The following is a 13,428-nucleotide window of genomic DNA, read 5'->3' on the forward strand; positions in this document are numbered from 1 at the left end:
CTGTGTTGTGTTTGGGGTTTTTTTTAAGCTACTTTTCCTGCATTTCATATAATACTGCAGGTATTTACTGTACTAAAGGCATAAAAAATACAATTTTCTTTTCACCCCGTATATATTTTCACTTTGCTTTCTCTGTCACCCTGTAAATTCCCAGCAATTGTGTTTTAACACATAATGAGGCTTTTTGTTGGCACAAAATCAGTATGTCTGGCCCCTAATGTGTATCTGTCAACAGCTGTTTAATTTCCTGTGTCTTTGTTTGTAGCAGAAGGTAACGACCAGTCCTCTTAGAGAGCATGTGTGACAACGGAAGGACTACTAAAGAGAATACAGTGCTTGATGGGGATCAGAACCACTAGCAGAGTAGAAATCATGAATTAAAAGATGAGGAAAGAGCAAGAAGAAAGCTTGAAGAAGTTGAACTGACACTGGAGAGGAATCTGTGTTTCCAAGTGAGCTGAGGATGACGGGACAGGCTCTGTGGTCGACTCAGCGAATGGAGGGAATAAAGACGATGATGATCGATGAGCTTAATCCAGTCTTGCCCGCTTTAAATGGTGTAGATTATAGGGCCGTCACCAGATATCTGATTTCAGAAATATGGTACTTGGTGCCAGGACCAGGAGAATTCCAAAATGCTTGATGCTCGGTTCAATACAAAAAGAAAAAGATTATCCTCTGTACTTAAAGATGAACTCTATTATTTCAGGACAACACAAGAAGGATGATACTTTGTACTGAAAAACACAATAGCAACGTTTTCATATTGCCTTTTGCAAATCAGTTTCACCCCTTGGTCATCTGACTTGAATGGAAAGTACTACTATACCCACTTCTGGAGGGGTGATATCCTGCCCCCATCAGCTCTGGAAGAATATAGGTTACTAGCTACAGTACCTGCTGTAATTTCAAGGGAAAATGACTGTCATGTTTACAAAGTTTTTGTATTAAAAAGCATCTGAAGTACATTTTACCTTTTTAGGGTTTGTGTATTGAAAAAGCATTAAAAAGCATGCTTACCTCCTTAAACTCCTAAGACCCGAAATCTTCCACGGCATGCATTTTTAATTTCTCTTTGATATTTGGGCATATTGGGGCCCGATGACTGTAAAAACAAAGAATTACCAGATTTATTTTTTTTACCTGATTTTTGTTTTTAAGAAAAATAAGAGCCACATATGAGGATATTCATTTAAAATGTTGATAGAACAGTAGCAGTATAATGTCCTCGTAAGTGAATATTAGGGCCTTGTAGAGCAAAATTCAGTATTTTGGTCTAAATAACCCAAAATGTAATGTCCACATATGTGGACGCCAGGTCCTAGGAGGTTAAATAAAAACTGTGGGCTTCTGTAGATAATTTGCCATTTACTAACAACTCAGTTTACCGGTCGATCAACGTCCATACCTGCACCTATGGTCACGAGCTCTGGGTAGTGGCCAAAAGAACAGGTTTATGGATACAAATGGTGCAAATGAGCTTTCTCCAGGGGGTGGCTGGTCTCTCCCTTAGAGATGGGGTGAGGAGTTTGGCAATCTGGGAGGGGCTCAGAAAAGAGCTGCTGCTCCTCCACATCAAAAGGAGCCAGTTCGGGCATCTGACAAGGATTTCTCCTGGGTGGCTCCTGGGTGAGGTGTGACACCGGGACAGACCCAGGACACACAGGAGAGATTATATCTCTCACCTGGCCCGGACAAGCTTTAGGTGTTGGCCGAGGAAAGACAGGTCTGGGTTTATCTGCTTAGGCTGCTGCCCCCATGTCCACCTGACCTGGCCACGGTTAAGTGGAACAAAATAGATGGATGGAGAACAATTATAAATTGATTATATTTGCTCATAACTCATAATAAGGCTATTTTGCGTTAGCAGCTTGACAAAACCTAAAACCTCACTGGAGATGACATGCATCACCAGTGCTTATGGATTTTCTCTGTTAAGCTGGAAATCCTGCTTTAGGCCCTGTGGTCACATAAAAAGGGGTGTTTCTCCAGTCAAGTGACTCTTTTTCTGCACAAAATGATCCCTATGAGAGGCACCTCCCCCAATCAGAGATGATGATCATCCTATAGTCATTAAAATATATACAGAACATAAATATAAGAACATAAAAATATAGCAGTGCTGTTACAAATAAGACAAGATATTAAAGCTGTAAAAGACAACAACTGTAAACTTGGTATTTAGTGCACAGAATAAAAAAAAATCCATGTAAAATACTTCAAGTTAAATATTTTATGACTTATGATATTTAGAACTCAGTGCTAGTGTTTATGTGATTGGGTCTCACTAGAAACTAAACATTAAAGCCCCATAGGTTATGAAGGAGATGTGAAAGCTGCTTGAGTTTGATGCTTGAGCAAAGTAAATTAATTCTATGGTTTGAATAGAGATCCTGTGTTCCAATATTACATACTGAGGATTCCAGTGAGCGTGTGATGCATAGAGCTGGCAACAGTAAGGTATGGGCAAACTGAGCTGACTTTGAACACAACCTGGTCCTGACCAGGTTGAGTATCAGTTACCATGGTGATTTAGCTACCGGTAGGTAAAAAGAGAGTCACTTTTGTGACACAGAAAAATTTGGCTTTAAGGTCAGCATAGCTTGCTAACTCATTAATTTCGCTTTGTAATACATTCCCCCATACAGCTTAAGGTTAGGGCTGTGTCTGCTTTGGCTGATCAGTGTGCCAACAGGGAGCTTCAGCCCATCTGACTCCTATGCCTCGTGTCCTGGACCTCTCAGATGTGCTTGTGTTATTGGTGCCCTCTGGAGCATTTTGATAGAATTATCTGACGGCTAAAAAGCCAGTCCAAGTTTCTTCCTCTATGTTTCACTTCTCTTTCATATACAGTTTATTTTAAACACTCTGTGCAAGCCTGAAAAGCAATCGAAGTCTTGTATTTAAAGGGACAGTCTGTGTCTTTGTAAGGAGATGAGGCAGCTCCAAAATCTGATTGCCTGTTGGCAACTTGCTGGCTGTGAAAATGGCAAGATTTCCTCAGCTGATGGTCCACCATCTGCACAGACCACACATTTCCTTAGTTCCTTCGTATTGGGAAGAATGAGCAAATGATGCAGGGATGAATGTTCCATATAAAACCAACTTGCAAGATGGTTTCCTCCAAATTCTGATGAAAACTGTCAAATTCCTTTAAGCTTTTTGGAGCATCATTTTTGGCACACTGATTTTGCTGCTGTAGTCTGAAAAAACTTTATAGTTAAGCTTCACCTGAAAGACTGTACCTACTTTATGTAGGACTCACTCAGCTTATATCAGGTGAAACTCTGTTGACTTACAAAGGCCATATTTGTATGTCAGATTTACATTAATGTCTGAATGGCCCTGAAAGGAGTTGGCCTTTAATCGGACTAGTTTAAAAGTCTAGCTTTGTTAGTAAATGGCCAACTGAAAACATCTGCATATTTGCTCTATAGCTTTGTTGTGGACAGCAGTGTGAGTGGAAGATGCATACTGTAAGTATTCATAGGGTTAAGGCTAATGTCCTTCATGCTTTGTGCTTCAGCAAATTCAGTTCAATAAAAAATATCAAAGTGGAAAATCTCAGCTGTTACTGAAGCTTTACATCAGTATTTGAAGAACTGTTTAGGAAATACTGTATATTCTCTATAATATAGATTCTCATTTCCGGTGACCAGATGCACATGAAGTCGACAGATTTATATTTTTTGGAAGTACTGAGTCCGCAGACATCACCAGATACTTTTAAGCAGCGTAGAATCGTTCTGTCAGGAGTACTGAACAGGCACATTGGCTTTGGGACATTTATTTTTTTCAGCTTGCCTACTGCATATGTATTTCTTTTGAGGTACTTTGAGTACTTAATTAAACCATAAAACTGCGCTTAGATTTGAGCCTGACAATTTACTACAAATTGTGCTGAAAATGACAGCACAAAAAAAGCACATCCCTGATGTGAATGTGATAGTTGCCGCTAGGAGGAATAATTTATTTGGAAGCCCAAGGGAGATGTTATTAAAAGTGTGAAATCAGTGCATGTAGACTGCTCAAAGTGGTGCCCAAAGTTTGACTTGTCCTGTAGATTTTTGCTGAGGCCAAATCTTGCATGTTTAGAGCAGAGCCCTGCATGTTTCTGGACCTTAAAGCTGGCATTTTACGTTAACAGAACAGAAAGTGTCACATCGACAGGAGAGAAAGAATAACACAAAATACAAGCGATTGATGTATTAATGGCTACAAAGTTGTTTTTGACATTTAACAGAAATGTTAAGTGTTTTAGGTTTTAGGTCACAATTGTAAGCAGAGAATCTGCACATAAACAATAAGGTAGAGATCAAAGTCTCTGCGTAATGTGTACTGAATGTAATGAATATTGAGGTTTTTGCTGAAATAGTTTGTTATCCACTGACGGCCGTGAGTCATATACACATGCCATTCATTACACATGGCCATACTAAAAAATACCTGCAGCTACATACACATGCAGAAAACAAAAGTGATGTGCACATTTATGCAAATGGAACAATAACTTCATTTACAGGCTAACTGGTGAAAATCTCCACACATCCATCTATTTAATGCCGCTTTCCCGCCGTGGGTCAATACACCAGACCATCCTCTCCCAGTTCATCCGAGGGAACTTTAAGACTTTCCCAGGCCAACTAAGAGATATAATCTCTATAGCTTTCCCTGGATCTGCCTCAGGGCCTCTTCCAAGTAGGCAATGCTTGAAACACCTCGACTGGCTCCTTTCAATGTGGAGTTCCTTCTGAATGAAGGAACTTCGCATCTCAACAGTAAGGGGGAGCCCAGCCGCCCTTCAGAAGAAACTCATTTCTCCCACTTGTGTCCACAGTCTGATTTCTGCCCAGGGCTCGTGAACATAGATGAGGGTAGGGATGTAGATCAGCAGCTGCACATTCACACTCATCTCTCAGTTCACCACAATAGAGCGGTACAGTGTCCGAATTTTGAAGCCAATAGAACTTGAGCATCTTTAAAAAGCAGAAATGAGATTCTGACACCAACTTCTGGAACTTAGATGGGCCTCGAAATTCAGTTGTGCAGAGACTGAATAGCTCTCGTAGCAATAAGAGAGTAAGTCGTACCCAAATTTACAAAGAAATTTAGTAAAATGCCTTCTCCAAGTCCAAAAAGCAAATAGAGAATAGTTCCTCAAACTCCCATGTACCCTCAAATATCCTCGAGAAGATAAAGACCTGGTCCAGTATTCTGCAACGAGGACAAAAACCCCCGAATTTTTCCTCCTGAAATTGAGGTTTAACTAACTGAATGTCTCTCCTCACCAGTATCCTGACTTGGACCTTCCCAGGGAGGCTTACTAGTGTGATCCCCCTATAGCTGAAACACTCCCTCTGGTTGTCCTAAAGATCGGAACTACCACTCCAGCATACCAAACCAGAGGCACTGCCACAGATTTCCACGCCATGTTGTAGAGATGTGGCAACCAAAACAGCTATGTAGCATCCAGAACCTTAAGGAACTCAGGGCGAATCTTGTCCACCCTGGGAGCTCTGTCATCAAGAAGTGATGAGACATCCCACCTTTGTCTTTAGACAGTGTCAGTCCATGGTTCCACTGAACTCTGTGTGGTTTGCTTCAGCACCACCCTCCACTTGAAATATGCAAAAGTCTTTTGCTGTGTTGTTTAGTTGTTAGATTATTCATGCCCACATTAAGTTTGCTTGTGTTTGACTTACTAATTTCCACTGCTATTGGTAAATTACCAAGGGCATTCATCAGAATGAACGGGCTGCATCTGTGTTAATAAATTAGTACCTGCTTGTTTTGTAACTATTTAGTTTGGCAAGCCGGCAGTCAGTTTTTGCTTTTCTTTTTTTGTTTTTGGAACTTTGTATTATCCTTTCGGCTTAGGTTGTCATCTCTACTTTACATATGCTAACAGGACAGTTCCACCTTCACTTAAATAGCAGTTAGCTGTCAAGTCAGCTAACTGAAAGCCAGGCACAAACTCAGATAAAAACGCAACATGATAAAGTTTTAAAAAGAATTCTGAAAAATGAAGGGATTCAAACTATATTTAATTTCTGACAACAAACCAAAAGTGAGCACAAAATATGGATATTTATTTTTCTGTACCTGGCTGCCCTCAAAAGGCCCTTGGTCAAGTGTACTGGCGGGATGCAATTAAAGGCCAGTCGATGGATGAATGTTTTCTTGTCGAGTTTGGCTCCTTGTCCCGAAAGCTGAAATGTCAAGTGTGACGGTCAGCAATCTATTTACATCTCTGAGTGCAAAGGAGGCATTCAAAGAGCGCAGATTGAAGTGATTGAATGACTCGGTCAACAAAGGGCTCTGTGGAGACAGAAATCAACAAGAATGATTCCTGTGTGCGTCTGTGGTGACATTTTGATTGTGACATTAAGGTGAAAGGTAGATTTAATCAAACAGACAAAAGGAGCAAGTAAAAAATGTATGTGAAGGGCTCACAATGATATCTGTGCTCACGGAATATCATCTGTCTGTCTTTGAGTTTCAGCTGATTTATGCTCAAACTGTCCAAGCAAGGAATGTTTCTTATTTCATTCGTCTTATGTATCCAATTTTTTTACATTTGGTGTAACTGAATGGTTTCGTTTTGTTTACACAGAAGAAGGAGTGGACATGGGACGAGAGCAAAATGATGGTGATGCAGGATCCCATTTACAGGTAAGCTGGCCTTAAGATTTTTTTTTTTTTTTTGTCATAACGTTACATTTCTTTAGCTCATCTTTAAATGCTAATTTAGATGCTTTTTAATACTTATTCTAGTAAGTCAGTCCTTATGGCTCATTGAGCCTTTTCCCAAATGAATTTTAATCCAAACTTGATTAAGTACACTGTGGTGGCTCCGGAAATGAGAATCCTTTGTCTCTGTCAGTGCAAGCGTTGACATTTTGGAGAAAGAAGGCACTGGTAAGTCTGGCGATAACTTCCACCGACTCCTAAACAGCACAGCACCACCAACATTTCAGAAAAAAAATGCTAAACATCATATCAGAAGAAATGGTAATCAAACCAATCCTCAACACTGTTTTTAAAAATTGAATAAATTTTAAGTTCTAATGTGCCCAAGTGTCACTTCTGCTGTCATGTTAATTTCGGATCTCTTTCTCTTTTAATGGGGGCATCTAATTAAACCTGAGCCGTTAGTCAGCTCTTTATCCCCTGTAACCATACTGTGGTTTTCTGCAGTTTTGTTTGCAGCGCTGCAATTCTATCATAATCACAGCATGAGGTTTAATTGACATCTTAAAACAGCCTGAGTTGTATCCCAGTGGCAGCGTGACCTAAAGTAACCTTATTTACTGCCAGTGGTGTTGGTGTTGTGTGGAATACTTGGGATCTGTGTCTTTCCTGTGTTGCTGTTTTTCCTCAGAACAGACATTTTTATGTAAATTCAGAACATCAAGCAGACTCGGCTTCGAGGCATTTGAGTCTTCTAGTCTAGTAGAGGTTTGTAATAGTGTGAGACTTTCAAGTGTTATTCATATGCATCATATAGCACTTTATTCGATACTCTTGTTGGTTACATGCGCGGTATTGGGAGTATCAATATGCAGACTGGGTGAACCGGGGGTTGAACTGTCAACCTTCCAATTAGTGGGTTTTGTTCTGGATGATTGTGAGTCAAACAACAACCTCCAGGGATGGAAAATGATGCCGACAGTTATGTGTCAAGAACTCTGAGTAGCCACTTGTGGCTGGCTCTAAAAGCGAGCCATCACCATAGACTCCCACGTTAAAATTGGCAACTAAAGAGTATTAAACATCTAGTGTAGTGAAAAAAAAGGTTTCTCTTTATGGATGGATTCTTTTTATCATAACGCCGTGTGTTGTGTGTGCGTATACCGATTAGGCGTAACATTATGACCAACTGCATAATATTGTGTTGGTTCTTCCAATCCATTGAGGCACAGACTTCACTAGAGTCCTGATTGTGTGCTGTGGTATCTGGACCAAGATGTTAGCAAACGATCCTTTAAGTCCTTTAAGTTTGAGGTGGAGTTTCCATGGATTGGACTTGTTTGTCCAGCACATCACACAGATGCACAGTTGGATTGAAACCTGGGGAAATTGGAGGCCAAGTCAACACTTTAAACTGGTTTGTTCTCCTCAAACCATTTCTGGACCATTTTTGCTATTAGGGATTACGATTTCAACAAAAAGCTGTACATGGTCTGCAACAATGCTTAGGTAGGTGGTACTTGTCACAGTAACTTTAACAAGGACCCAAGGTTTCCCAGCAGAGCGTTGCCCAAAGGATCGTACTTCCTCCACCAGCTCACTTTCTTCCCATGGTGTATCCCGATGCCAGGTGTTTCCCAGATAAGTAACCCACCTGGGCATCCACATGAGTTAAAAGAAAACGTGATTCATCATGATTCTTCCATTGCTCCATTGCTATTGGCGGTGCATAGGAGTCGACATTGGCACCCTTTCTGGTCTGCAACTATGCAGCACCATACGCATCAAACTGTGATGCAGTGTGTATTCTGATGCCTTTCTATCAGCACTAGCACCAACAATTTTGGCAGTTTGAGCTGCATGAGCTCGTCTGTCCACACAGGCCAGCCTTTGCTTCCCGTTGCAGACTGGAAAAACCCAACATGAGCTTTGGAGTTTTGGAGATGCTCTGACCCAGTCATGTAGCAATCACAATTTTGGCCTTTGTCCAACTCGGGTACAGTTCTTTACGTTATGTTATTCACTTCTGTCAGTTGTCATAGTGTTGTGCCTGATCTATATACGATGCATGTAATTTATTTTGCAAGCTCCATTCATTCAAATGTTTTTTAAGACTTGTAATTAGGCATGTACCTAACACTAAACTATCTGCAAGACCTCAGCTCCCTGACAGTTATAGTATTTTGTTAGCGTGTTACTTGAAACTAATTAGCAGATCTTTGTGTCAGAGTGACATAGTTTTATGGGCACAGCAACCCAGCTTGCTGGCGATAGCTGATAACTCAGCACCTCCTGCCAAAATAAGCTTCTGGCTCCAGAAAAACAAGATAGTCAGAATGCTAAACTGTAAGGCCTCAGAATAAAAATACTGGGTTACATTATAAGTCTGAGGTTACTGAGCAGAGAAAGAATGTAGATAAAAAGTATCTTGATAGCACATTTTATTATCAGTGTTTAAACCTTCAGGCATGTTTTAGTTGGGGAGTGAAGTTGAACATAAAGGCTATGTTGATCTGCATGGATGGTTTTCCCAAAGGTGAGCAAATATGTTTAATGTGTTTCCCGCTCTGGCAGTGAGATCATATCAGGTTTAAAAACTGGATGTCTCCCTGGGCCGTGTTTATTTTGGGGATATCCAAAATAATGGCGTGCTACTGCTCTAAATCAGCCAGTTTTCTTAATGTTATCATGACAAATTTTTGTGGCATTGTTAACATGTAAAAAACCTGTAAGTTTAATGGTCAAAACTGTTCCACTCTGGTAGAATGTCTGATAAAGCAGAGTGTAGGTACCAGGTCATGCTCTCAGCCCTGTTATGATCTTTTTTTCTTTTTATCTTGTCTTCTATTGTGCAAATTTGTTCACTCTCAATTCTTATTCTCTGTATCAGGAGATCTTGCTTGTCATTTATGAAAATGGCAAATTCAAAACAATGATACATTCTCCTAGAATGAGGATATTGTTCCCTGGTTAGCATTATCTCTTGGTGACCTAAAGGTCATGAACAAGATGGCGCCGAGTATGGCAGCCTTGTCGCGAGCTCCCCCAAGCAACAGCTTTTTTCTGTGTTTAATTTTACTTTTCCTTCATTTTTTCGCGAGTAGCACATGTCTCCTTGTGTACGACCGACAAACCTTACTGGACATAAAAGACGGTCTTTCTTATAACTTTCCGGAGTTCAAGTTTTGCAACACGGACGCTCCGTTTGCAGACCCCCCATTCATCTCACCTGAGACGCCTTTGTTCTCTGGCCCTGGAGGCCGCAAACGCCAACGCAGAGGGAGAAGATCTGGCATTCTGGTTCGACTGAGACGGCGCACTAACACACCACCGTTACCCAGTTCATTACTGGCTAATGTGCAGTCTCTGGAGAACAAGCTGTGCGAGCTTCGGGCACGGATCTCATTCCAGCGAGAGATGCGGGACTGCTGCGTGATCTGCCTCACAGAAACCTGGCTATCGGACAAGGTACCAGACTCCGCAATACAACTACCGGGGTTCTCCGTGCATCGCGCGGACAGGTCACAGGATCTTACTGGGAAAAGCAGAGGCGGTGGTGTGTGTTTCATGATCAACAACAGCTGGTGTGATTATGCGAACGTGCACCCGGTCAAATCCTTCTGCTCACCGGACCTGGAGTACCTGATGATTAAGTGCCGGCCATTCTGGCTACCGAGGGAATTTACAGCAGTGATTATTACGGCTGTTTACATTCCCCCACAAGCCGACACTGACCGAGCACTCAGGGAACTGTACAGCGCGATCAGCAGCGAGGAAACCGCACACCCAGAGGCAGCGTTTATCACAGCCGGAGACTTTAATAAGGGAAACCTGAAGAAAGTCTCACCCAAACTCCACCAACACATCCATTTTAACACTCGTGGAGATCGGCTACTCGACCACTGCTACACCTCTTTCCGGGATGCGTACAAAGCCCTCCCCCGCGCCCCATTCGGCCAATCAGATCACTGCTCCATCCTGCTCCTGCCCGCCTACAGGCAGAAGCTGAAACAGGAAGCTCCAACCCGGAGGGCGGTGCACTGTTGGACGGACCAATCGGAGTCTGCGCTGCGGGACTGTTTTGATCACGCGGACTGGGAAATGTTTCACGTGGCCGCCAGAGACATTGATGAATACACAGACTCAGTCTGTGGATTTATCAGGAAATGCGTGGAAGATGTCGTCCTATCCAGAACAGTTAAATCCTCCCCAAATCAAAAACCCTGGATTAACGGAGATGTTCGCGCGGCACTGGCGGCACGGAGCACCGCCTTTGCCTCCGCGAACACATCGGACTACAAACACGCACATTACCAACTCCGGAAGACGATCAAAGCAGCCAAACGTGAGTACAGGGACAGGGTGGAGCAACAGTTTGACAACCCTCGGAGTATGTGGCAGGGACTAAACACGATCACAGACTTTAGAGGGAAAACCAGCACACCGCAGACCACGGCCTCTCTGTGTGAGGATCTAAACGTATTCTACACAGCGAACACCATGAGACCGGACAGTGTGCGCACCGCGGATGACGTCAGTGCGCACACTGTGTCTGAGGAGGATGTGCGGAGGTGCTTCAGGAAGGTGAACGCACGCAAAGCTACTGGTCCGGACGGGATTCCCGGCCACGTCCTCAAGTCATGCGCGGCTCAGCTGGCTGGAGTGTTCACGCACATCTTCAACCTTTCCCTCTCTCTGTCTGTAGTCCCAGCCTGCTTCAAAATGGCCACCATCGTCCCTGTACTCCTCATTGAACGACTGGCGACCTGTAGCCCTGACCCCCATCGTAAGCAAATGCTTCGAGAAGCTGGTCAAGGACTTCATCTGCTCTGCACTACCCAACTCACTGGACCCTCTACAGTTCGCATACCGCCACAACAGGTCCACTGATGATGCCATAGCCCTGACACTACATACTGCCCTGTCACACCTGGAGATGAGAGACACATATGTGAGAATGCTGTTTGTAGATTACAGCTCAGCATTCAATACCATCGTTCTCTCGAAGCTGGACAGGAAACTGCAGGATCTAGGACTGAGCAGCTCCCTCTGCAGCTGGATCCTTAGCTTCCTGTCTGACAGACGCCAAGTGGTCAGACTGGGCAGCATCACCTCATCCCCCGTCACAATGAACACTGGTGCTCCACAGGGGTGTGTACTGAGCCCTCTCCTATACTCACTCTACACCTACGACTGCACAGCCACTAACAACTCCAACATCATTGTGAAGTTTGCGGACGACACTACAGTGGTGGGTCTTATCACCAATGGTGATGAGACGGCTTACAGGGAGGAGGTCAGCGCCCTGACCCACTGGTGTCAAGACAACCATCTCACCCTCAACGTCGCAAAGACAAAGGAGTTGATAGTGGACTTCCGGAGGTGCAGAGAAGTACACACCCCCATCACCATCAGCGGCGCTGCTGTGGAGAGAGTGAGCAGCTTCCGGTTCCTTGGTGTACATCTGGCTGAGGATCTTACGTGGTCAGTACACACAAACAAAACAGTGAAGAAGGCGCAGCAGCACCTCTTCTTTCTCAGGAGACTGAAAAGATATGGCATGAGCCCCCGCATCCTCAGGACCTTCTATCACTGTGCCATTGAGAGCATCCTCACTGGATGCATCACCACCTGGTATGGCAACAGCACCGCCTACAACTGCAAAGCTCTCCAGCGAGTAGTGCGGTGCTCTGAACGGATAATTGGAGGTGAGCTTCCCTCCCTCCAAGACATCTACAGGAAGCGGTGCCTGAGGAAAGCGGGGAGGATCATCAAGGACTCCAGTCACCCCAGCCATAAACTGTTCAGACTGCTTCCATCAGGAAGGAGGTTCTGCAGCATCCGGTCCCGTACCAGCAGACTGAGAGACAGCTTCTTCCATCAGGCCATCAGACTGCTGAACACGTCATAGACACCTCACCTCCACTACTGGAACTTCAACATTATGCACTCCATACTGTACAGTAATGCCACTGTTTTGCACATGTCTCACTCTGTATATTTATTTTATATATTTTATTTATTGTTTACTCTGTTTAATTTGTAAAATATGTGTACACACACACACACACACACACACACACACACGTAGAAAAATATTTAGTATACACATCCAGAAATGCATATACTATTATATATTGTACATATATTTATTAGTTTCAGATGTAGCCATTCTTGTATTTTGCTTGTTTACATTATTGTATTTTGCACAACTCTGTTGCTTGTGAAGCTCGCACACAAGAATTTCACTCACATGTACTGTACCAATGTACCTGCACATGTGATGTGACAATAAAAGTGATTTGATTTGATTTGATTTAAAAAGGGCTAAGCAGAGGAAAACGTCATGTTGAAAAAAAAGTCGAATAATATTAAAGTGTGAATATCAGAGTTCTGAGGGATTAGAAACCGCGGTTACGTTGTAAGATCAGAATTAAGGATGCAGGACGCGACGAGGTTTGTGCAGATGTTATTGGGGGAGACAGAACGGCTGGGAAGATCTCACCACAAGAGAATATGTGTGAGAAAGTTGGGCCTAACTTGACATGTCTGTGGTACATTTGACCCCACGGGACTTAAGATTGAGTTCATTCGATCATTTGCCAAAGGGCTATAAGCCTTTGATTTGAACTCTTACCACAGTCTTGTCTGAGCGGACCTGCTTAGACACAAACAGTCACTCAGTGCTGAGACGCAGCTTGTGAGAATTAAGTGGTTCAGACAGATTTGTAGAGAAAT

General features: G+C 43.1%; 1 protein-coding gene across 4 annotated transcripts in view; it reads left to right on the plus strand.

The window, feature by feature from the left end:
- nos1apa (nitric oxide synthase 1 (neuronal) adaptor protein a) overlaps positions 1 to 13,428 on the plus strand; it is a 249,641-nt gene that overhangs the window by 77,094 nt on the left and 159,119 nt on the right. For all 4 annotated transcript variants that reach the window (XM_085437190.1, XM_085437187.1, XM_085437188.1 and 1 more), the window contains exon 4: positions 6,614 to 6,672. In XM_085437190.1, the coding sequence (XP_085293316.1) occupies positions 6,614 to 6,672 (59 nt within the window). The remainder of the gene's footprint in view (positions 1 to 6,613; positions 6,673 to 13,428) is intronic.

Source organism: Copadichromis virginalis, linkage group LG17 (genome assembly GCF_057382275.1).
Source record: "Copadichromis virginalis isolate Kocher_CV1m ecotype Utaka linkage group LG17, C_Virginalis_male_GT1.1, whole genome shotgun sequence".
NCBI lineage: Eukaryota > Metazoa > Chordata > Actinopteri > Cichliformes > Cichlidae > Copadichromis > Copadichromis virginalis.